This window comes from Salmo salar, chromosome ssa08, assembly GCF_905237065.1.
Source record: "Salmo salar chromosome ssa08, Ssal_v3.1, whole genome shotgun sequence".
Taxonomy (NCBI): Eukaryota; Metazoa; Chordata; class Actinopteri; order Salmoniformes; family Salmonidae; genus Salmo; species Salmo salar.
This window is the reverse complement of record NC_059449.1, coordinates 7,912,598-7,938,697: the sequence shown is the minus strand read 5'-3', so window position 1 is coordinate 7,938,697 and position 26,100 is coordinate 7,912,598. Positions and strand designations below refer to the sequence as shown.

General features: G+C 43.5%; 1 protein-coding gene across 5 annotated transcripts in view; it reads right to left on the bottom strand.

Moving 5' to 3' along the window:
- The window catches only part of LOC106610040 (oocyte zinc finger protein XlCOF7.1-like), a 268,532-nt gene that overhangs the window by 49,229 nt on the left and 193,203 nt on the right, over window positions 1–26,100 (bottom strand). The window contains exons 1-4 of one of the 5 annotated variants that reach the window (XM_014209157.2): window positions 15,477–15,611; window positions 15,147–15,374; window positions 14,704–14,834; window positions 10,427–12,939 (exon numbers count right to left, since the gene is read on the bottom strand). The exons of 1 other annotated variant lie outside the window; for it this stretch is intronic. In XM_014209157.2, coding sequence (XP_014064632.1) covers window positions 11,737–12,939; window positions 14,704–14,834; window positions 15,147–15,366 — 1,554 coding nt within the window. In that variant the 5' untranslated portion in view covers window positions 15,367–15,374; window positions 15,477–15,611 and the 3' untranslated portion in view covers window positions 10,427–11,736. Of the gene's footprint in view, window positions 1–10,426; window positions 12,940–14,703; window positions 14,835–15,146; window positions 15,630–26,100 lie in introns of those variants that run through there. 3 more of the 5 variants (XM_014209156.2, XM_045723176.1, XM_045723174.1) reach the window with 3 other exon arrangements.

Sequence of the window (26,100 nt, the reverse complement as noted above, 5' to 3'; positions counted from 1 at the left end):
TAACTTTTCTCACTATGGTAACTTTTTACCTTTTCTGTAAATCAGGTACCCAAACTTTGATAAAAATGTATTTTGGAATACTTTGGAAAAGGTTCAACATTACATTAAACACCTTCACTACTTCATGTAAAGTAAACGACTTAAGGCAATATAATTTCCTCATTATAAAACACCAGCATCAAACAACAGGACAAGGTTGTCACTTTTCATCAGTGAAGCATTTTTACAGACACCATCACACCAACCATCACTATTTCATCTACTCTGTCTCATCATACTCATTCTTTCCTCAGTTCAACTCATCCAGTTCCCTATACATCCAAAACCAACAGAATGAACTACAAACAAGCTAACTAGTACCTCATATCATACATGGGCCCTGTGCATGTTCTACACTACCGGTCAAAAGTTTCAGAACACCTACTCATTCAAGGGTTTTTCTTTATTTTTACTATTTCCTACATTGTAGAATAATAGTGAAGACATCAAAACTATGAAATAACACAAATGGAATCATGTAGTAACCAAAAAAGTGTTAAACCAGCTGCATAAGGTAGTCACCTGGAATGCATTTCAATTAACAGGTGTGCCTTCTTAAATGTTAATTTGTGGAATTTCTTTCCTTCTTAATGCGTTTGAGCCAATCAGTTGTGTTGTGACAGGTAGGGGGGTATACAGAAGATAGCCCTATTTGGTAAAGACCAAGTCCGTATTATGGCAGGAACAGCTCAAATAAGCAAAGAGAAACGGCAGTCCATCATTTCTTTAAGACATGAAGGTCAGTCAATACAGAACATTTCAAGAACTTTGAAAGTTTCTCCAAGAGCAGTCGGAGACTAGCTCTCATGAGGACCACCACAGGAATGGAAGACCCAGAGGTACGTTCATTAGAGTTACCAGCCTCAGAAATTGCAGCCCAAATAAATGCTTCACAGAGTTCAAGTAACAAACATCTCAACATCAACAGTTCAGAGGAGACTGTGAATCAGGTCTTCATGGAAAAATTGCTGCAAAGAAACAACTACTAAAGGACACCAATAAGAAGAAGAGACTTGCTTGGGCCAAGAAATACAAGCAATGGACATTAGACCGGTGGAAATTTGTCCTTTTGGTCTGGTACAAATTGGAGGTTTTTGCTTCCAACCATCTCAGCATGTGTGGTTCCCAGCATGAAGTATGGAGGAGGAAGTGTGATGGTGCTTTGCTGGTGACAATGTCTGTGATTTATTTAGAATTTATTTACATTTATTTAGAATTCAAGGCACACATAACCAGCATGGCTGCCATCACATATTTCAGCATGATAATGCACGGCCCCAAAAGGCAGGCAGGTATGTTCCTGTCCCATCGCGCATGAGCGAGTCCTGTACCTTCCTCCGAAACATTGGTGCAGCCGGGTTAAGCGGGCGTTGTGTCAAGAAGCAGTGCGGTTTGGCAGGGTTGTGTTTCGGAGGACGCACGGCTCTTGACCTTCGCCTCTCCCGAGTCGGTCGGGATGTTGCAGCGATGGAACAGGACTGTAACTACCAACAGGATACCACGAAATTGCACAATATGTAAACGAGCCGAATGTAGTCGACCCGAAGCACCTTTCCTCTCAATCAGCTGGAGGTATTTGCTGTTCGGTCTATGGTTAGGTTAGGGTCGCCCATATTGTGCAAGTGTTTGTCACGTGTGAATTGCATCAGTATTGAAAATAAAAACCGATATACTTAATGTTGAGTTGATAATACTTCCTTGTGGATATTTTGTATCAGATTACCTCCGACATATGGACAAAGTAAGATGAATTGTAGTTTGTTCAACATTCTGACTTGGGACTGTTCAGGAATGCTGAGCCTACATGTTAGAGATGAGCTACCACACTGACAACCTTATGCCTAACTCTAACCTTAAATCTAGACCAAAAAGTATATTTTTGTTTTCATGAACTTTCACGATATATCCAATCTTTACTTTGTGGCTGTGGAATATAGTGGAAACCCTTTCAATCTCAGAGCAGTCCGTAATTGACCAAAAAACGAATGACTGGCTAGATCCCATTTTGTATTTTTTAATTTAACTAGGCAAGTCATTTAAGAACAAATTCTTATTTACAATGACGGCCGAGGAACAGTGGGTTAACTGCCTTGTTCAGGGGCAGAACGACATATTTTTACCGTGCCAGCTTTTACAGCTAAGCTGTAAAACCTTTCGGTTATTGGCCCAACGCTCTAACCACTATGCTACCTGCTGCCCCTCGGTAGGTAGCATAAGGCCATTTTAATTCTAAATGATAAACAAGCAAATCAAAATCAACACATCAAAAGGACAACATGATTTCTCATTTATTAACAGATTTGATCACCTAATTATAGTACATAGAGAACAGGTACCAACAGATGTCATGTTATCTAGAGCGTTAGTGACTGTCACTGTGCTGCTGGCAACAATTGAATGTTTTTTTGCCAACGTTTACTGACACCGGTCATTATATCGGAGTAGATAGCCAGAGTGAATTTATGTACCAACCGATAGTGTTACACTTCAATAACAGCATTTTTTACAACGCCAGCACACCAAACAACAAGTTTGTATCATGTGAGCGCACCCAGACGCTCAATTGAGGGAATTAGTAATCCCCAAAAAACTCTTTCCCCAGGACACTTCACATGATAACTGGAATATTTCAGCTAAAGAATGGTTCCCAGATATCCTGTGTACATCTCAAGCCACACTGCTACGATTTTTCCCCATTGTGGACACTCCTATGTCTGATGAGGTTACTAAGGAAGGAAAAGCTCTTGTAACATAGTTTACACATGAATGGCCTCTCCTTGGTGTGAACTGTCTGGTGCTGCTTCACATAGTTCACCTTAGGGAAACGCTTCCCACATGTGGGGCAGGCGTATGGCTTGTCTGCGTCCGTCCTAATGCTCAACCTCCCACATTGTGACCCAATGACACCAGAGGAGGTAGAAGCAGCAGCCACCAACTTCAGGTGGTCAGTGTTTGAGCTCCCTCCTTGACCTCTAGCCATTGTTTGGGTGTTGTTGGGATTGTGTGCTGTGTTATAGGCTCGGTACTTCTTGTGGTGAACACCCATCCTGACCCTGTCTGTATTGGTGGGGTAACCTTGAGGTAGCTGAGGAAGACTACCACCAGGGGGGTCACCCCCCACTCTCTGTGAAGGCTGAAGCCCAGGGTGACCTGCTCTGTTCATCATAGATACTGTGGTGTTTGTATCATAGGAACAGGAGGGTCGATCTCTATCAGCCCCAGGCACCGCTTCATCCCTGCACTGAGACTGTGAAGAGAAGGGTCTGGGCTGCAGACTGGATCCCTAACTGGAGCCTCTGTCTCTCTGATGACCACCAGGACTGAGGTTGTTCAGTCCACCTGTCCACTGGTTGTGTTCTGTGTGGAGTCTTTGCCCCTTGTGGTTTGATCCCTGTTCCGACTCGGAAAGGAAGAGCGATGGCTCCTGATCCAGGGTCCTGATCCGGGGCCAGGGTTTGTGACGAGCCGCCTCAGAGGTCCAGTCTCTCCCGCCAGCAACACCAGACATCAGCTGGTCCTCATGGACTGCAGACTATAAACACAAATTGTACAGAAGAACATAAAGGTTTACATAAGAAACTCTTTGCTGTACACAGAAAAACATGACAATAATTATTAAATGTTAACCATAGTCAAGCCCATCTCTAACAATGTGATTCAAGTACCCAACAATATGGAGCAATTGGTGTTATTTATGAAAATAATAATACAAATGTGTTGATTCAAGAATTAAGTATAATGTTTTGGTTCGACTGAGACAAGGGAAACTCGGTCCCTGCAATGACACAAAAATAACCAAGTCAGACAGCACAGAGTCAATTTTGTATTTGTCATACAAATAGGCATACACTCACATAACGTGAAATACAGTACTTTTATTGCGCAAAACAATATATGTGACAAGTAGAATAACGTTTCTCACTATGGTAACACTTTACCTTTTCTGTAAATCTGGTACCCTCACTTTCATGAAATTAATTTTAGATTACTTTGGAAAAGGTTAAACCTTACACTCTACCTACATGTCCAATTACCTCGACCAACCTGTACTCCTGCATATTGACTCGGTACCGGAACCCCCTGTATATAGCTTTGTTATTGTTATGTAATCTTATTGTGATACTTTTTATTTTATACTTTAGTTTTTGAGCAAATATTTTCTTGAACTGCATTGTTGGTTAAGTAAGCATTTCATGGGGGGATATTTACTGCTTCATGTCAAGAAAACATGAATTAAGGCACTATCATTATCTCACTATAAAACACCAGTATCAACCTAAAGGGACATAGTTGTCACTCTTCATCAGTGAAGCATTTTTACAGACACAATCACACCAACCATAACCATATAATCTACTCTGCCTCATTAAACTCATTCTTTCCTCAGTTCACCTCATCCAGTTCCCTACTACACCAAAAACCAACAGAATTTTCTACAAACAAACTAACTAGTACTACATTACTAGACATGGACCATGTGCATTTTCTGCTGGTGTATCCTGAGGTAGCTCCTGTCTGAAAACCTCTTCCCGCAGTGCGTACAAGCAAACAGCTGCTCTCCTGTGTGGACCTTCAGGTGCATCTTCAGCTGGTGCGAGAACCTCGTCTCACACTGGGGGCAGCTGTAGGATTTATCCCGTGTGGACCCTTTGGTGCCTGTCCTAGTTAAAGGAGTTGGAGAAATTGACCTGGCACACTTGGTAGCCGAACGTGTGTATCTTCTGGTGAATCTCCCCGTTTGGGGAAACTAAAGGCTTTCCCATAGAGCGAACACGGGTAGCATGATTCCATCTGTACTACTGTCATTTGTCAATGGGCTTGTGTAGCCATTTAGTGTTGAGGCACTGGCATTGTCTGAGGTCTGGTTTAACATTAGGAGAGTGTGAGAAGGATGAAGGCCAGGGAGTGTCTGTGTTGTCGCAGGGTCCATGTTCCAGTTGATAGATCCTATAGAAGGCAGGCTGAAGGCAGCACCTGTTGAGGGTTAACCTGAGGTTCCATCAGTCTCTCTGAATCACAACTATAGGAGCAGAATGGAGCATCGCTAGCCAAGTCTGTGTCTGTTCTCTCCTGCCGCATACGGACGCACCTCAAATCTACACCTCACCCAGTGTGTTGTCAGTTTGGTTGTTGTTTTGTGTTCGACTGTCTGTTTCTGGTTGTGGTTAACAGTGTTGTTCCCCAGCCCAGAGTTGAGGACGCTGTCCCATCCACTGACCTCCACTATGTCACCTCTGGTCCTGGCCTGCTCAGTGATGTTGTCCCCTGGGTCCTTGGCTGCACCGGTCTGGGAATCCAAGATGGCTTCCCAGTCTCCTCTGTTAGCTTCCAGCCAACCACCTGCAGGAAGAGGTAACAAAATAGACTTTATAAACATGGCAGAGAACTCTACATATGGAGTTTTTTTTGTCAATTACCTGGTCAAGTTCATACAATGTGTGTTTTTGTGTGTAAACATAAGCAGTATTGATAAAAAATGTTGAAAAGAAAATATATATATAGCCAGGTGCATCATTATTCCCACTGAAGACCTATTACTGTATGTAGGCTATATGTATTACTATTCCCATTGAAGATCTATTACTGTATGTAGGCTGTATGTATTTCTCCCTTACCTTGCTCCCCCATCTTTAGTCCACTCAGCAGATCAATGCTCTCTGGTTCGTCTTCTATTGTCTCCTCTTTGACCAGCAGCAGATCAGGCTTCCCATCCTCCATGTCTACTAACTGTAAGAGATACAGAGTGAGAGGATGTTGGATCAAGAAATCTGATATCAAATAAAAAACATTGGTCACATACACATGGTTAGCAGATGTTAATGCGAGTGTAGCGAAATGCTTGTGCTTCTAGTTCCGACAGTGCAGTAATATCTAACAAGTAATCTAACAATTCCTCAACAACTACCTAATACACACAAATCTAAGGGGATGGAATAAGAATACGTACATATAAATATATGGAGCTCCCTGCTATGGAGCATCTTCTTATTGGGCAATGAGGGATTGCGATGAGTACTATGCAAACATGTTAGTTGATTTGATTAGTTGACACTCTTTAATACTTTGATGATTCAAAGGCATGGTTCCACACCTCTCCTCCTCTGAGAGACTTTGTGGATACGGGCCGTGACCTAATACCATTCAGACAGTAGTTCACAGTGGGCTCACCTCAGTGAGACTGTGTGTGGTCCTGTGCTGCTTAGCTGGTTCCTCTGTGGGTTCAGGAGGAGGTGTAGTCAGGTTGTCCTCCATGACCATGGTCCTCTCAGGGTTCCCCAGACCCTCCTCACACCCCTCCTCCTTCCCCAGCAGCACCTCTGGACCCTCCTCCTGGAAGAGACAGGTGATACAGATTACACCGACATATACTCCCTCAGGTACGTACAGATGCACAGATAATAAACACACTTTCAACATGGAGTGTTTGTTTACCCATCCCCACTACATGAGTCCTGTACTGTAGTTGCATAATGACTTCCTTGTTATTAAACTCATCATGGTGGACATAAATATGTTGTGGGTAAAAAAATAAGTCAGCTGTAATAAGTTTAAAAAAAAAATTGCTGAACAAGTCACATAAGTTGCATGGACTCTGTGTGTAATAAGTGTTCAACATGATTTGAATGACTACCTCATCTCAGTACCCTACAGGTTTTCCAATGCCTCGCAAAGAAGGGCACCTATTGGTAGATGGGTAAAAAAAAGAAAGAAAAAAAAGACATTGAATATCCTTTTGAACATGATGAATTTATTAAATTACACTTTGGATGGTGTATAAATACACCGTCACTACAAAGATATAGGCGTCCTTGTGATAGGAGAAAACTGAGGATGGATGAACAACATTGTAGTTACTCCACAGTACTAACCTAATTGACAGAGTGAAAAGAAGGAAGCCTGTAAAGAATAAAACATTTTTCCTAAACATGCATCCTGTTTGCAACAAGGCACTAAAGTAATACTGCAAAAAATGTGGCAAAGCAATTAGCTTTTGTCCTGAATACAAAGTGTTATGTTTGTGGCAAATCCAATTCAACACATTACTGAGTACCACTCTCTATATTTTCAAGCATAGTGGTGGCTGCATCATGTTATGGGTATCCTTGTCATCACTGAGGACTGGGGAGTTTTTCAGGATAAAAAATAAACTAAGCTAAGTGCCTGCTTTCCACCAGATACTGGGAGATTAATTCACCTTTCAACAGGACAACAGCCTTCCCTGTAGCTCAGTTGGTAGAGCATGGTGTTTGCAATGCCAGGGTTGTGGGTTCGATTCCCACGGGGGGCCAGCACAGAAAAAAAAATGTATGAAATTGTATGAAATGTATGCATTCACTACTGTAAGTCGCTCTGGATAAGAGCGTCTGCTAAATGACTAAAATGTAAATGTAAAAAAACAACAACCTAAAGCATATTAGCAAATCTACACTGGAGTTCCTTGCCAAAAAGACAGTGAATGTTCCTGAGTGCCAGAGTTACAGTTGACTCAAATATACTTTAAAATCTATGACAAGACCTGAAAATGCTTGTCTAGCAATGATCAACAACCAATTTGACAGAGCTTCAAAAATTTTTAAAATAATACAAGGGCAAATGCTGCACAGTCCAGGTGTGGAAAACTCTTAGAAACTTACCCAGAAACACTCAAAGCTGTAATCACTGCCAAAGGTGCTTGCTTCTACAAAGTATTGGCTCAGGGGTGTGAATACTTATGTAAATTAGATATGTCTGTATTTCATTTTGAATACATTTGCTAACATTTCAGAAAGCATGTTTTCACTTTGCTATCATGCTGTATTGTGTGTAGATGAATGAGAATTAAAAAAAATATTTAATCCATTTCGAATTCAGGCTGTAACACAAAATGTGGAATAAGTCAAAGGCTATGAATACTTTCTGAAGGCACTGTATAAGGGCTAAATTGAAATGTTTCTTACAGAAGAAATATGAAATGCATAAGCATGGTAGCAATTGAAACGGAACAGTTTTGAGATCATGATAACTGTTGCGTCCAAAGTAGAGGACACAACAGTTCACCTGACACAATACTGAATCGCAACATTACACTGTTAATATGATGTGCATTTTACATTTACTATACTTTTCACTGCATTTGTTAATAACAAAATCAGAAAATACTCTTGATACATTCAGCAGTAAGATGACAAGAATATTCCTGGAAAATGTGGGGTAGCTGCAACATAAGACAAAAAAATGACAAGGGTTTGAGTGAGGACTAACTGGTGACTCCAAGTGGCAACACACCTCTCCAAAGTGTGCACAGTTCCTACATAATTTCAATGCACTTTTATGACTCAAAGAAGAGTCTTCAACTACAAGGTGCTTTTTTGTTGCTCTCCTAGCTGTGCCGTTGAGGAACTGCAGCAAGCACACTTGTAGTCGTTTTGTTTAGAACACAACCCTGCAGCCTCACCATCACACAAATGCTGTTATCGCAATCCAGAACCGGACAATTTTAAAATGGCAATCTGGGTCAGGTGCAGTTCTATTGCCAACATGATTAGCTAAGTTATAAAATATGATATTACAGTGTTTGGCTTTCACAAGACAATTCAGAGAAACAGATGGTAATTTTGGTGCGCATAGAAAGTCATGAATGCATTCAGGTGCGTGTTCTGTGGTTAAAAGCTATAGGCTCATTCTGTTCAGTACAGGTTATCTTGTAACTGTACATCAAACATAGTGATCAGAAACGCTGATGCTGTACACAGTGTACAAAACCTTAGGAACACCTTCCTACTATTGAGTTGCACCCCCCTTTTGCCCTCAGAACAGCCTCAATTCGTCGGGAGGGCATGGACTCTACAAGGTGTCGAAAGCGTTCCACAGGGATGCTGGTCCATATTGACTCCAATGCTTCCCACAGCTGTGTCAAGTTGGCTGGATCTCCTTTGGGTGGTGGACCATTCTTGATACACAAGGGAAACTGTTGAGCGTGAAACACCCAGCAGCGTTGCAGTTCTTGACAAACTCAAACTGGTGCAAACTCAAACTGGTGCACAATTACATGAAGTTGATGCAAAGAGTCAATATTTGCAGTTTTGTCCATTCTTTTTCAAGACCTCTGCAATCCACCCTGGCATGCTGTCAATTAACTTCTGGGCCACATCCTGACTGATGGCAGCCCATTCTTGCATAATTAATGCTTGGGGTTTGTCAGAATTTGTGGGTTTTTGTTTGTCCACCCGCCTCTTAAGGAATGACCACAAGTTCTCAATGGGATTAAGGTCTGGGGAGTTTCCTGGCCATGGACCCAAAATATCAATGTTTTGTTCCCCGAGCCACTTATCACTTTTGCCTTATGGCAAGGTGCTCCATCATGCTGGAAAAGGCATTGTTCGTCACCAAACTGTTCCTGGATGGTTGGGAGAAGTTGCTCTCGGAGGATGTGTTGGTACCATTCTTTATTCATGGCTGTGTTCTTAGGCAAAATTGTGAGTGAGCCCACTCCCTTGGCTGAGAAGCAACCCCACACATAAATGGTCTCAGGATGCTTTACTGTTGGCATGACACAGGACTGATGGTAGCGCTCACCTTGTCTTCTCCGGACAAGCTCTTTTCCGGATGCCCCAAACAATCGGAAAGGGGGTTCATCAGAGAAAATGATTTTACCCCAGTCCTCAGCAGTCCAATCCCTGTACCTTTTGCAGAATATCAGTCTGTCCCTGATGTTTTTCCTGGAGAGAAGTGGCTTCTTTGCTGCCCTTCTTGATACCAGGCCATCCTCCAAAAGTCTTCACCTCACTGTGCGTGCAGATGCAATCACACCTGCCTGCTGACATTCCTGAGCAAGCTCTGTACTAGTGGTGCCCCGATCCCGCAGCTGAATCAACTTTAGGAGATGGTCCTGGCGCTTGCTGGACTTTCTTGGGCGCCCTGAAGCCTTCTTCACAACAATTGAAGCTCTCTCCTTGAAGTTCTTGATGATCCGATAAATGATTGATTTAGGTGCAATCTTACTGGCAGCAATATCCTTGCCTGTGAAGCCCTTTTTGTGCAAAGCAATGATGACGGCACGTGTTTCCTTGCAGATAACCATGGTTGACAGAGGAAGAACAATGATTCCAAGCACCACCCTCCTTTTGAAGCTTCCAGTCTGTTATTCAAACTCAATCAGCATGACAGAGTGATCTCCAGCCTTGTCCTCGTCAACACTCACACTTGTGTTAACGAAAGAATCACTGACATGATGTCAGCTGGTCCTTTTGTGGCAGGGCTCAAATGCAGTGGAAATGTTTTTTAGTGATTCAGTTCATTTGCATGGCAAAGAGAGACTTTGCAATTAATTGCAATTCATCTGATCACTCTTCATAACATTCTGGAGTATATGCAAATTGCCATCATATAAACTGAGGCAGCAGACTTTGTGAAAATTATTATTTGTGTCATTCTCAAAGCTTTTGGCCACGACTGTATATGATATGAGTTTTATGATATGGAAATGTGAAGTGCACAATTGGACTCATGAGTGTTTGGCTTGTATGACATAAAAGTGGTATTTATTATAATCCTTAACATCTCATCTTTCAAAATACAAGAAGTCCTCTTCATTTACAGCATTTCCTTCACTCAGAAAACCAAAAAGTTGCCCAATTAGCGGGAGAGATGGGGGCAACTTGTCGCGTGTTGTGCTCAAGTTCAGAACAGCTGTCAGTCAAAACCCAAACCGAGCCCGAGCACTGACGTCATTTATAGCATGTTACTGTACAGCCACTGCATTACTATTTAGGTGATTATCAGTGCCCAAATCTGCCACTTTCAACCCGTATACAGGTACGAGTCTAAAGGGTTACACATAAACAAGTGTTATATACACCATATGAAAACCACACATACACGTGTCAACAATAAATACACATACATTTTCTCATTAGGAGTGTTTTGGGGGCCTCCCGAGTGGCGCAGCGGTGTAAGTCTCTGCATCGCAGTGCTAGCTGCGTTACTACAGATCCTGGTTCGATACCGGGCTGTGTCGCAGCCGGCCACGACCGGGAGACCCATGAGGCGATGCACAATTGGCCCAGCGTCGTCCGGGTTAGGGGAAAGTATGGCCGGCCGGGAAGTCCTTGTCCCATCACGCTCTGGCAACTCCTGTGGCGGTCCGGGCGCTGTGCCCACTGACACGGTCGCCAGGTGTACGGGGTTTCCTCTGACACATTTGTGTGGCTTGGCGGGGTTGTGTTTCGTAAGATGCACGGCTCTGTTCCTTCGCCTCTCCAGAGTCCGTGCGGGAGTTGCAGCGATGAGAACAGACTAACTACCAATTGGATATTACAAAATTGGTGAAAAAAAGGGGGTAAAAACATTTATTAAAAAATAACAAATAAAAAGTGTCTTGGGAAACAATTTAAGTAGTTGAATTGAAGTAATAAAACATATAGCCTAAACAGTAGAAACACAATATGTAACAGACTTTTTAGGCTTATATATGCCTTATATATCACACAATGTCTGGATGCACTATTCTACCCAGGAATATTCAACACTGAAATCTGTTTCTCTTGTTATTCCAAATGCATCTGTGGACCTGTTCTGTTGACAACAATGAAAATTCATCTTTGTTTTTAATGCAGGGTTTGATCTAAACGTCAGAAGCTACAGTATCAAGTAGAAATGGTTACGTTCTTGGTCTGTTATAGAGTGGAATGGTTATTCTGCTGGTGCACCCTGAGGTAGCTACGCAAACGGCCTTTCTTCCATGTGGATCTTCAGGTGCATCTTCAGCTGGTCCTGGCGGGAGAACCTCTTCTCACAATGGGGGCACCTGAAGGGTTTCTCCCCTGTGTGGACCCTCTGGTGCCTCTTCAGGTCACCAGCCTGGGCGAAGCGCATGTGACACTGAGTACATTTGAAGGGTTTCTCTCCTGTGTGGACCCTTTGGTGCCTCTTCAGGGTGCCAGCTTGGGCGAAGCGCATGTGACACTGGGTACAGATGAATGGTTTCTCCCCTATGTGGACCCTCTGGTGGATCTCCACCTTCTGGGTGCAGCTGAAGCCTTTGTTACAGAACTTGTACAGGAACCGTTTCTCTTTACTATTGCCTGATGTGGCTTCCCCTCCCTGAGCCTGGGCTCTAGCCCTGTCGTTTGAGTTCAATACCTGATCGAAAAGGACACGGCTGTGCGAATCGGAAGGCCGCATCGACGTGGACACTGGGTCGCTTCCACTGAATGCGTGTAAAGGGGAGTGGGTCACGACATTTGGATTCGTCTCCAAGCTTTCCCTGTTTTCTAAGAAATCTCTGCCCTGTGAGTGTCCGTCTCCTAGGTGACTATCTGCATTCCATGTGGGAGGGACATCGCCCTCCACTTTCACAGTCACTTTATCTACGACCCGACCCTCTACGCACTCTTCAGAGTATACACTACTACTGTACCGGTTCCAATCCCCTCTAGAGAGAACAGTCTGTGTCTCTAAACCCAAGGATATGTTGCCAGGGTCCATCTCTGTAGAGTAAGAACAAGACGGATCACTGCCCGTCTCTAACACGTCACCTGAGTCCTGATGAGAATGAACCGTCCTTGGGCTTGGGTTACCGTAAAGTAAATACTCTGAACTGGGAGCAGGAGAACAGCCCAGTGGCCGCAGTCTCTCTGGGTCTGATCTGTGGTCAGATCCTGTGTGCAAAAGCCTTTGTGTTACAGTTAAAGTCTCTGTGTCGGTCTCTGACTTGAGGACGGCGTTCAGCATTCCACTGACCTCCGTGATGCTGCGTCGCATCCTGGGCTGCGCTGGGGTGGTGGAAGAGTCCTCCGTGGCCACAGGGGGCACCACTCCAGCCGTTGCTCCAGTCTGGATGTCTCTGTTGTGTCGTGGGTTCTCCTCTCCTTCAGACCTCTCCTGCTTAACCCTAGGACCTGCAGCCTCTGCATCTGCATACTGACACAAGAAGGCTGCATTTAGACAGCAGCCCAATTCTATATTTTTTCACTAATTAGTCTTTTGACCAATCAGATCAGCTCTGAAAAAGATCTGATGTGAAAAGGTGTGATGTGATTGGTCAAAAGACAACGACAACAATGTCGTAGGGACGTCTCACAAGCTTCCCTATGGGTCATTCCATTTCATTTCAATCACTTTTTGACCGCACTCATTTTGAGTTGAATGAAACTTTCCATGGTAGAAGTGGTCAGAAAGTAACATTTTGGACCTGAGTGCCAAAACATTCATGAGATAGAGGTGCCCAAAGTTGACCCATTTTGCCTACCCCGCCATACCACTGCAAAAGAGAAACGGGTGAGTTTGATATGATTTAAAAGCTTACAAACAGGGTTGTCTATTTTTTGATTTCTTGAAAAATAAAAAAGTACTTTTTTCTTTAACGCCAATGATCTAAAAAAAAGTCCACTTTTCTTGCATATGTTGTAGCTTATACTATTTTACATCATCTGAGATGTTTGTGTTGTGCCAGTCATCAGTTGAGGCACAGCATGCTCTTGAAAACAGGGTGGTGCGTGTCATGTTTTGACTGATAAATGTACTAAAATGGGAATACAATTTCAACTTTCAATTGGTACCAAAAAAAGATGGTTGGCGGGCCATACATCAGAGAATGTTGACTTGAATGGGAATATCAGCTATTTTATATTATACTGTGAATCATCCATAGAAAACCTATTGAAATCATAGAACTATAGCTAACAGAATACACATTCTTACTTAAGTTGACATTCAACTGTGAATTGACCGGCGGCCATCTTTGTGGTAGTAATTGGAAGTTTAAATGCCCACACCAGCAGAAATCAACTTTTTTGAGTTGAAAGATGATGGCCATAGCTTACCCATGATGTTGTACAATGATTTAAGTTAATAAGTCATTGTTTTAATCAAAGTATGATATATTTGGGTTTGAAGTGAGAAATCCGAACTGTCCAGTTTGTGCAAATCCGTGTGAATGCGGTGTGTTTTCCTGTGAAATGACATACAAATGCTTTGCTACAAATGGCATTGTTCATTAATCAGAAACAGCTGTAAAGTTATTCCCATTTGCGACTGAGATGAGCCAAACAGCCTTGTGTCTGTATTAAATATACATATATCTTAACATTTTATAAATGGTATAATTGCGTGATATGATAGCATTATGCAAACCCGTCGCCCCAAAATCAATGGTTTTGACCATTCAAGTTTTTCTTCACTTCACACAACACTGCTTTGATTGGTGTAACGTTAGCTAGAAACCACAAGTGTTTATCCAGATAATGAAAAGGCACCCGTGAAAGTAAAATTCAAGGAACTTATAGTTACATGCAGGGCCTAAAATTAACCCCCCCCACCTGCCAAATGCGGGTAGATTTTGGCATTGGTGGGTAAGATGTCTATTTCACCAGCCACGTTGGCGGGTGGTCAGGGCTCCACAGTGCGAGCTTTTCACTCACATTTGTGAATAAAAATAGTAAATTATGATGAGCTATTTTCAAAGTACTTCCGCCATTTTGTTTCATAGCTGGTAAATTAATCGCACAAAGTCAAAGAACTACGAATCCTATATAGCCTATTCCACCTCGCGCTGTGAAGAGCTAAGTGAAATATATATTTTTTTTTAAATCTGCGCGCAGGCATAATAGTTTATGAAAAAAAATACAACTTGACACATTTCATTTACAAAGTAACTAATTGTTAATGCAACACTATTACACTAACCTCTATCATGATAACATGCTGGGTTGAGGTTCCACTCCCCTCATCAACAGTGATTGGTTGGTCATCTCTCCATGTATTGTGTCCTGCTGGCTTCACAGAGCTCTTGTGTCCTCCAGTGAGATGTCCTTCACCTGAGAGAGTGATTGAGGGAAAAGAGGTGTTTAGGTTAGTTACTGTCAATGATCAATGCTATATTGTACACTATTGACACTGTCTAGAATTGTCAAGGATGTAAGGTAACACTTCTCATAACTTCTTGACATACTATGTATAGGTCAATTGATTATGTTCCATGCATCATATATAAAATGCTGAAAATCTGGTTAGAATATGATATTGTGTCTTTGTGCAAGACATCCAAGTAATCAGGTGAATTATTATTATTATTATCTAAAGCCACAAGGGCAGAGGGGAACGGGGCCACAGCCTTCTGCAAAATGTACCTCTTGCCATTCCTCTGTATCGGTCGAGGATCTTGACGCCACTGGGGCGACTGGCGAGGACGCGCTCTGCGCGCTCCCGTGCCACCTTCAGTTCCAGTAGTTTCCTCCGTAATACCCTGTTTTCTTTCTGGCTTTGAGTTATTTCCAAACGAAACACTGCATAGTCGTCGTCTACGAGTTTACAGATCTCTGCCACGGCTGCATTCGCTAACACCTCCATGATGGAGGCTATTTGAGTGTGAAAAACCATACAGTTAGCCATTGTTAGCTAGCGTTACCTAGATAACATCTATTAACCAAGTCCTGTCTCCAACGAGAATTAAACACTACCTGAAGAATATGATGCCGTGCAGTTAAATTAGTAATATGTTGAGTTCCATGGTGTTAATAAACGTCCAAATAACAAATTAAAACGCTAAAGTGGAAATTGTTCTTGGTCACTGTTCACTTCCGTTGACACTGAAGAGAAAGGATCTTATTGGCTTGCGTCATAGCTCAAAGGGTGTGGTTGAATGAAAATGGGTATGCGCGCTGTTCTTTGAAATACGGTACTGTTTTATTTTACTACGTTAGCTACAAGTTCTTTTCGGCGGGCGCCAACACAGTGTTTTGACCTGAACCGGCGCCTTCGCTTGACAACGCGTCGCTCTAAAAATATTGTCTGCTTCGTGGGCATAAGCGTGAACCTATATGTTTACATACTATTAGTGAAATATCACATCACTAAGGAATTAACATGGTCCACACACACCAACAGTCGTGAAGAAGACAACGCCTCTTCCCCCCTCAGGAGCCTGAAAATATTTGGTTCTTCCGCTGCACCATTGAGCGCATCTTGACTGCCAGCAGCACCGCTTGGTATGGCAACTGCTTGGTATCCGACCGCAAGGCCATGACACAGAGGTCCTATTTTTTTTCAAATAAAATAAACTATTTTGTACACAAAGAAAATCCATTAGCCTATGGGTCAACATATAAATATTACTCCCAGTGTTGAACAAAGCTCAGAACGCTTATTCTTTATCTGAAGGAGTTCTAATCGCCTGCCTCTTTGTAAACGAGTGTAATCATGAACAGTGCTTTGTACACCTGCATTCCCATGGATTTGCCTCCCGAATTTGCCTTTTTAGCAGCACATTTACCGCTCTTTCAAAAGGTTAACTCCACACTCGCGGCACATGCCAAGAGCCTGAGACGTGAAACGAACTACCCCAGCTTGCAGTCGGCTCAAGTAGGCAACTACAGATGCTGCTGACAGTTTGTTTGCGAGATGCCGGACAAAAGGCAATTTTAAAACCGTCCTGTGACTCCTGCCGTGTCTACATAGGGTCCCCCCCAACAAACAAAAAACTACTCTCGGAGAAGGAGTGCACAACTGGTAAATTTGTCAGTCAGTCAGTCAGGTTGCTAGCTGTCGGCAGAGTCTTCTATTGCAGTAACGTTGAAGGGCTCTGGCTAGTATTACTTAGCCAGCTAGAAGCCTACCTCAGCAGGAGAAAAAATTGTTACTAAGTTCTCATAACTTTGCTTTACAGAGAGTAGGCTACTGAGACAGACAGTGATGAGGCGCTCAGTAGTGCGGCTGAGGCCTCTGCACAAGACGCTACAGAGGTGCGAACGGCACAGTACATCACTGAGGTCGAGCTCCCTGCCATCCAGGACCTCTATACCAGGCCGTGTCAGAAGAAGGCCCCAAAAATTGTCAGATTCCAGCCACCCAAGTCCTAGACTGTTCTCTCTGTTACCGTACGGCAAGCGGTACCAATGCACAAAGTCTGGAACCAACAGGACCCCGAGCCATATGACAGCTTCTGCCCCCAAGCCATATGATAGCTTCTGCCCCCAAGCCATATGACTGCTAAATAGCTACCCTGTCTATATGCAATGACCTTTTTTGCACTAACTTTTGACTCAACATACGCTGCTGCTAATGTTTTATCTATCCTGTTGCCTAGTCACTTTACCCCTAACTATATGTACATACAGTGCATTCGGAAAGTATTCAGACCCCTTTTTTCCCCCACATTGTTACATTACAGCCTTATTTTCCCCCTCAATCTAAACACAATACCCTATAATGACAAAGCAAAAACATTTACAGAAGTATTCAGACCCTTTACTCAGTACTTTGTTGAAGCACCGTTGGCAGCGATTACAGCCTCGAGTCTTCTTGGGTATGACTACAAGCATGGCACATGCTTCGGGGTATTTGGGTAGTTTCTCCCATTCTTCTCTGCAGATCCTCTCAATCTCTGTCAGGTTGGATGGGGAGCATTGCTGCACAGCTACTTTCAGATCTCTCCAGAGATGTTTGATCTGGTTCAAGTCTGGACTCTGGCTGGGCCACTCAAGGACATTCAGAGACTTGTCCCAAAGCCACTCCTGCGTTGTCTTGGCTGTGCGTTTAGGGTCGTTGTCCTGTGAACCTTTGCCCCAGTCTGAGGTGCCGAGCGCTCTGGAGGAGGTTTTCATCAAGGATCTCTCTGCACTTTGCTCCATTCATCTTTCCCTCGATCTGGACTAGTCTCACAGTACCTGCTGCTGAAAAACATCCCCACAGCATGATGCTGCCACCACCATGCTTCACCGTAGGGAAAGGGGGATACCTAGTCAGTTGAACAACAATTAAATGTCTTCTGCATTTAACCCTCAGAGTTGTGGGGGGCTGCCATAATTGACATCCACATCTTCGGATGGTGCCAGGTTTCCTCTAGATGTGACGCTTGGCATTCAGGCCAAAGACTTTAATCTTGGTTTCATCAGACCAGCGAATCTTGTTTCTCATGGTCAGAGTCCGTTAGGTGCCTTTTGGCAATCTCAAAGTGGGCTGTCGCGCCTTTTACTGAGGAGTGGCTTCCGTCTGGCCACTCTACCATAAAGGCCTGATTGGTGGAGTGCTACAGAGATGCTTGTCCTTCTGGAAGGTTCTCCCATCTCCACAGAGGAGCTCTGTAAAAGTGACCATCGGGTTCTTAGTCACCTTCCTGGCCAAGGCCCTTCTCCCCCCAATTGCCCAGTTTGGCTGGGCAGACAGCTCCAGGAAGAGTCTTGGTGGTTCCAAACTTATTCAATTTAAGAATGATGGAGGCCACTGTGTTTCTAGAAGACTTTTAATGCTGCAGACATATTTTGGTACCCTTCCCCAGATCTGTGCCTCGACACAATCCTGTCTCGGAGCTCTATGAACAATTCCTTCGACCTCATGGCTTGGTTTTTGCTCTGACATGAACTGTCCAACTGTGGGACCTTATATAGACAGGTGTGTGCCTTTCCAAATCATGTACATTCAATTGAATTTACCACAGGTGGACTCCAATCAATTTGTAGAAACAGCTCAACAATGATCAATGCAAATAGGATGCACCTGAGCTCAATTTCGAGTCTTCTAGCAAAGGTCTAAATACTTATGTAAATAAGGTATGACCTAAAGCATGGTCAAGCAAGTTAATGTTTCTGACATTTTGGGGCCGCTAAACAAATATTGATTTAGAACCACGGAGAGTTACCGCAAGTAAAAAACAGAAGCTGCCTCCACTATTCCAGCACCATTTCAACATCATCAAATCACCTATGATTAGTCGAATACAATGACAACTAAAAGATACCAAAAACTATTTAGTCCAATCAACGTAATCTAAATATGATGTGGCTCTTCATGGTTGTCCATGGTTCTGATTTCTGTGTGCAAGTAGGAAAAACATGGTGACCTACCCTACTTGTTGAGAAACGCCAATGCTCGTTGGCTTCCCTTGCATTCAATGCTATGGGCGGCAAACAATGTCTTTTTTTTTTTTTTGCATCAGATAGATGGCCTACAGAGATAGAGGGGCGCTGTTTCGCTCGCTCAGATGCTTTCTCCGGTGAGACATTCAGCCTCTTGCGTATGTAAGGAAAATTATGAAAGACACTTTTTTTCCCTTCAATTTGAGTAAACCTGGCTTCTCTTGGCAACCATGAATACACACCACTGGTAGCCTACAGGCATTTACTATATTAGCCAGGTGAGGGCCTCAGATTTTCACTTTATCACATAGTCGGTCGGTTGCAAGTGGGTTATTAGCATTTGTGGGCAGGTGAGGGTGAACAGACAGCTGACCCGCGCACCATTACCGCACTGTATCTGCGTGTGCCAATACCAGAGTGGGCACATTCCATGTTTTCTCTTAGGAAAATGTGGCGCCGGACAGACGACGTGACCAGCCATTTGAGAAAATGTACCAGACCCATATGAATTGGGTCCATTAGAGCATCCACCCACAGTGCTCGGAATGACCAAAATCACGATAATGCATCTTAACAGAACAAGCAAATAAAACAATTTTCTAACATTTGCGAAAATGCAATTCGTGGGAAAACACCATGCTTAACAGAGCACCTGGGAAAACGCTATAATAAACAGCAGCGCCTGGGAAAACGCTATTCTTAGCAGCAGCACCTGATAGCGGTTCCATGTAACAGATTAAAATCTGTTAACCTTAGTAAAGAGGGGGAATTGAAAGATGCATCAACTAGGATGGGCTGCTATGACGACTGATTCTGCCTTTGGCTTCTGGACAATGAAAGCCAATAGTACTGGAGAGAAATGGCATAGCGGTGGGTCCAATAGGTAAATAAATGGACAGTAAATGTTTATACATAAATAAAATCAATCAAAATACTACACCAGAAAGCATGACTTGGCCACAGAGGAATCGAGGATCATTAGCTTCTTTAAAAAAAAAAAATAGCTGTGGATTGTTACAAATCACAGGCTCGTAGTGCTATGCCTATTTGGGAAGCCCACAATTTTGGCAGAGCGGATGGCAATAGGCCTAGCTGATTTGAGTTGCTGGGGTCAGTGAAAAGCATCTAAAATGTGTGCGAAGATGTGTAATTTAAAATGTTGAGACAAGAAGGGGAGGGGGCCTCCCGATTGGCACAGCGGTCTAAGGCACTTTATAAACTGGGTGGTTTGAGACCTGAATGCCGATTGGCTGACAGCCGTGGTATATCACAGTTATAACAAAACATTTATTTTTACTGCTCTAATTACGTTGTTAACCAGTTTATAATAACAATAAGGCACCTCGGGTGTTTGTGGTATATGGCCAATAAACCACAGCTGAGGGCTGTATCCAGGGACTCCATGTTTCGTCTCGCATAAGAACATCCCTGAGCCGTGGTATATTGGCCATATACCACACCCCTCGTGCCTTATTGCTTAAGCATCGCAGTGCTAGAGCCGTTTCTACAGACCTGGGCTCAATCCCGGGCTGTATCACAACCGGCCGTGATCGGGAGTCCCATAGAGCGGCGCACAATTGGCCCACCGTCGTCCGGGTTAGGGGAGGGTTTGGCCGGGAGTACTAGCGTCTCCTTGTGGCGGGCCGGGCGCCTGCAGGCTGACCTCGGTCATCAGGTGAACGGTGTTGCCTCTAACACATTGGTGCGACTGGCTTCCGGGTTAAGCTAGCGGGTGTTAAACGCGCGGTTTGGCGGGTCAAGTTTCGGAGGACACATGACTTGAACCTTCGCCTCCCGAGCCCGTTGGTGAATTGCAGCGATGGGACAAGATCGAAATTGGGGAGAAAAGGGGGTAAAAAAAGGGGAGCCATGGACAGGATACTGTGAACTGGAGCATAAATTAACAACCTCAAGCTGAGGACACTGGTAAGTACACCGTAGTCATCATATGTGAGATAGTAGGAAATGTACCATTAATGCCCTTCAATTGGTTACATTCATTTCTGTTAATGCATGTATTAATTACAGTCAGTGGCGATTTTAGCATGTAAATCTTGGTGGGGCAAAAACATTTTTATCTGGGATGCATGCCAGCAAAGCCACAATACATTAATCACACTATAACGCTGCCCACAAACTGTTAGGGCCTACATAAAGCTGTCCCAACAGCAGAGTCCCAACAGCAGTCCCGAACACCTTACCACTGCTACACCTGGCTATCAGCGGAGCCTTGTCTGGCAGCGAAACAGTTCATTCAGCCTCATTTTTACTGCCTTTTAGAAAAACATAGCTGACTTGCTTTAACAAATATGGTTTCTACTGACAATTGAGATGTACAAACTATGGCACAAGGGGACGACAAGCATATGAGGCAATCCGTAATTTAGATTAAGACATTAATGAGCGAGCTAGGATGGACGTAGTCAATAGAACTATTTGTTCAGCACTTTTGAAATGTACAGTGACCGAATTCAGAACATGGGCCGTTCTTACAGTATTCTCCCTGTACACCTAGTCAGAACCGTAGGATAAATAAAGGGCAGACAATGAAAGCTATTACAATATTCGATTATTACATTTCTCAAAAACAGGTTATAGGCTACATGTGCACCACCAAATCAGAACAGTAGGCAATATTAAGAGGTAAAAATAGACCAAATTATTAGGGTGAGGCTACTAATAGCTTACTACACAACATACACTTAGTATTACTTTCTTAGCTACAGTATACATATCTCCCTGGCATATTACATAATTTATGCAGCAGCATACAATACATTTTTGGACTCACCTTGTGCTGTGCTCACTTGTCATCAAAGTCTGTCATTCTCTGGATTTGTGGTGCTTTCAATACAATTGGGAACTCAACAAAAACATTTAAAAACAAGGTTGAATCATGATGTCAGTGATCTTCAGGTCGTAGCTCTAGAGAGGCCCGAGTTACAGAATTTACAATTCCGAGTTGGATGACCGCTCAAAACGTATTTTCCCAGAACATCTACGAGAAATGTGGGGCTGAATGACGGGTCGCCACTGATTTAGTCATTTATGTTCTCATTCTCGGAGTGGAAACATTGTTTGCAGAGTTCACAACCTGCTACACTTGTGAGAAACAAGATTTGTTTTATGACGTTTGTCTTTTGTTTGGGGTGCTCCAAGCTGTTAAACATCCATTGAAAATTATACTATATTAAAACTAGAGTTCCTCACAGTAAGCCATTTCAAAAAATCTTCAACAATCTCCCCCTTGGTGATCACCAATCCTCAGTGTGAGAGGAATGGAAGTTATAGGCCTACTGCTGCATTGGCCTATAGGCTGTTTCCTGTGCTCATTTCAATGGATCATGGTCTATACAATGTGTTCATATGGCAGAGGATGGTAATCTTGCATTAGTTTACTTTTATTTAGATTTGTATCATTAACCACATGACAATGAGGTTAATGACTAAAATGACTAAAATGTAAAATGTAAATGAGAAACTCCTCAGGAAGGAGAAGTTAACTGAACTGCCAAAATTGAGTAAATTAGGGATACAAAGTACACTGCTCAAAAAATAAGGGGAACACTAAAATAACACATCCTAGATCTGAATGAATGAAATAATCTTATTAAATACTTTTTTCTTTACATAGTTGAATGTGCTGACAACAAAATCACACAAAAATAATCAATGGAAATCCAATTTATCAACCCATGGAGGTCTGGATTTGGAGTCACACTCAAAATTAAAGTGGAAAACCACATTACAGGCTGATCCAACTTTGATGTAATGTCCTTAAAACAAGTCAAAATGAGGCTCAGTAGTGTGTGTGGCCTCGTGCCTGTATGACCTCCCTACAACGCCTGGGCATGCTCCTGATGAGGTGGCGGATGGTCTCCTGAGGGATCTCCTCCCAGACCTGGACTAAAGCATCCGCCAACTCCTGGACAGTCTGTGGTGCAACGTGGCGTTGGTGGATGGAGCGAGACATGATGTCCCAGATGTGCTCAATTGGATTCAGGTCTGGGGAATGGGCGGGCCAGTCCATAGCATCAATGCCATCCTCTTGCAGTAACTGCTGACACACTCCAGCCACATGAGGTCTAGCATTGTCTTGCATTAGGAGGAACCCAGGGCCAACCGCACCAGCATATGGTCTCACAAGGGGTCTGAGGATCTCATCTCGGTACCTAATGGCAGTCAGGCTACCTCTGGCGAGCACATGGAGGGCTGTGCGGCCCCCCAAAGAAATGCCACCCCACACCATGACTGACCCACCGCCAAACCGGTCATGCTGGAGGATGTTGCAGGCAGCAGAACGTTCTCCACGGCGTCTCCAGACTCTGTCACATGTGCTCAGTGTGAACCTGCTTTCATCTGTGAAGAGCACAGTGCGCCAGTGGCGAATTTGCCAATCTTGGTATTCTCTGGCAAATGCCAAACGTCCTGCACGGTGTTGGGCTGTAAGCACAACCCCCACCTGTGGACGTCGGGCCCTCATACCACCCTCATGGAGTCTGTTTCTGACCGTTTGAGCAGACACATGCACATTTGTGGCCTACTGGAGGTCATTTTGCAAGGCTCTGGCAGTGCTCCTCCTGCTCCTCCTTGCACAAAGGCGGAGGTAGCGGTCCTGCTGCTGGGTTGTTGCCCTCCTACGGCCTCCTCCACGTCTCCTGATGTACTGGCCTGTCTCCTGGTAGCGCCTCCATGCTCTGGACACTACGCTGACAGACACAGCAAACCTTCTTGCCACAGCTCGCATTGATGTGCCATCCTGGATGAGCTGCACTACCTGAGCCACTTGTGTGGGTTGTAGACTCCGTCTCATGCTACCACTAGAGTGAAAGCACCGCCAGCATTCAAAAGTGACCAAAACATCAGCCAGGAAGCATAGGAACTGAGAAGTGGTCTGTGGTCACCACCTGCCGAACCACTCCTTTATTGGGGGTGTCTTGCTAATTGCCTATAATTTCCACCTGTTGTCTATTCCATTTGCACAACAGCATGTGAAATGTATTGTCAATCAGTGTTGCTTCCTAAGTGGACAGTTGATTTCACAGAAGTGTGATTGACTTGGAGTTACATTGTGTTGTTTAAGTGTTCCCTTTATTTTTTTGAGCAGTGTATATTGAAAGCAGGTGATTCCACACAGGTGTGGTTCCTGAGTTAATTAAGCAATTAACAGGGTCATGTATAAAAATGCTGGGCAGGCCATCTGGCCTGTGGTGACAGTTACCTATAGTTTGCACTTAAATGCCTCTCCTTGGTTTGAACGGTCTGGTGCTCCCATAGTTCGCCTTAGCAAAGCGCTTCCCACATGTGTAGCAGTCATACTCCTTGTCGCCGTCTGTCCTAAATCCGGGCCTCCCACGTTGTGTGACCCAATGACACCAGAAGAGGTAGAAGCAGGAGCCAACACTCTCAGGTGGTTCACCTTTGAGCTCCCTCCTTGACCTCTAGCCATTGTTTGGGTGTTGTTGGGACTGTGTGCTAGGCAAGGTACCTCTTGTGGTGAACACCCATCCTGACCCTGTCTGTATTGGTGGGGTAACTATGAGGTAACTGAGGAAGCCTAGATCCAGGCTTTCTATGAACCCAGTCACCAGGCATTAGACGAGACCCCAAAGGAGAAGACAGACTACCAACGGGGGGGAAGGGGGGGGGTCTATGGTAGAAAAATTATAAGATTGTTTATGCTTTGATGCGTTCTGCGTCTGTGGGACTGAGTTGGGCCTCTGGGGCTTGAGCTGAAAATTGATTTATGATGGCTAAAGACTGCATTCCATAGACAAGATGTGGTGTGTAGTCTTCCCTGTGGCTCAGTTGATAGAGCATGGTGTTTGCAACGCCAGGGTTGTGGGTTTGATTCCCACGGGGGGCCAGTACGGAGAAAAAAATAAAATGTATGAAATGAAATGTATGCATTCACTACTGTAAGTCGCTCTGGATAAGAGCATCTGCTAAATGACTCAAATGTAATGTAAATGTAAAATGTGTGTGTGACCCGAGATAGAGCCTGGAGGAGTAGAACAAACCCTCATTGTATCCGGGGATAAAACACACAGTGCAGATAACCATGAGGTGGCTTATGATGCACCCCGATCTGCATGGTAGGGGTGGAACCAGCCATGACTAAGCATTTTTAAATCTACCATGTAAGAACTCTGCATTTTTCTGTAAGGTTAAAACCTGTTGCATCTAGACGTTCCGCTAGCAAAAATGCAATAATTTCAATTTTTCAAACATACGACTATTTTACACCATTTTAAAGAACTCTCGTTAATCTAACCACATTGTCCGATTTCAAAAAGGCTTTACAGCGAAAGCAAAACATTAGATTATGTTAGGAGAGTACATAGCCAAAAATAATCACACAGCCATTTTCCAAGCAAGCATATGTCACAAAAACCCAAAACACAGCTAAATGAAGCACTAACCTTTGATGATCTTCATCAGATGACACTCCTAGGACATTATGTTATACAATACATGCATGTTTTGTTCAAGTTCATATTTATATCAAAAAACAGCTTTTTACATTGGCGTGTGATGTTCAGAAAATGTATTCCCCTGTAGCTCAGTTGGTAGAGCATGGTGTGTGCAACGCCAGGGTTGTGGGTTCGATTCCCACGGGGGGCCAGCACAAAAAAAAGGAAAAAAAAAGAAATGTGTGCATTCACTACTGTAAGTCGCTCTGGATAAGAGCATCTGCTAAATGACTAAAATGTAAATGTATTCCCACCGAAAACTTCCAGTGAATTTACTAAATTACTCAAATGTTTACAAAATACATGAATTATAGATACAGAACTCCTTTATGCAATCGCTGTCAGATTTTAAAATAGCTTTTCGGCGAAAGCACATTTTGCAATATTCTGAGTACATAGCTCAGCCATCACGGTGAGCTATTCAGACACCCGCCAAGTTCGGGGCTCACTAAACTCAGAATTAGTATTACAAAAATTGTATTACCTTTGCTGATCTTCGTCAGAATGCACTCCCAGGACTGCTACTTCCACAAGAAATGTTGTTTTTGTTCCAAATAATCCATAGTTATGTCCAAATACCTCCGTTTTGTTTGTGCGTTCAGGTCACTTTCCAAAGGGTAACGGCGAGTGTAATTCGAGACAAAAAAAAAATCAAAATGTTCCATTACCATACTTAGAAGCATGTCAAACGCTGTTTCAAATCAATTTTTATGGTATTTTTCTCGTAAGATAGCGATAATATTCCAACCAGACAATAG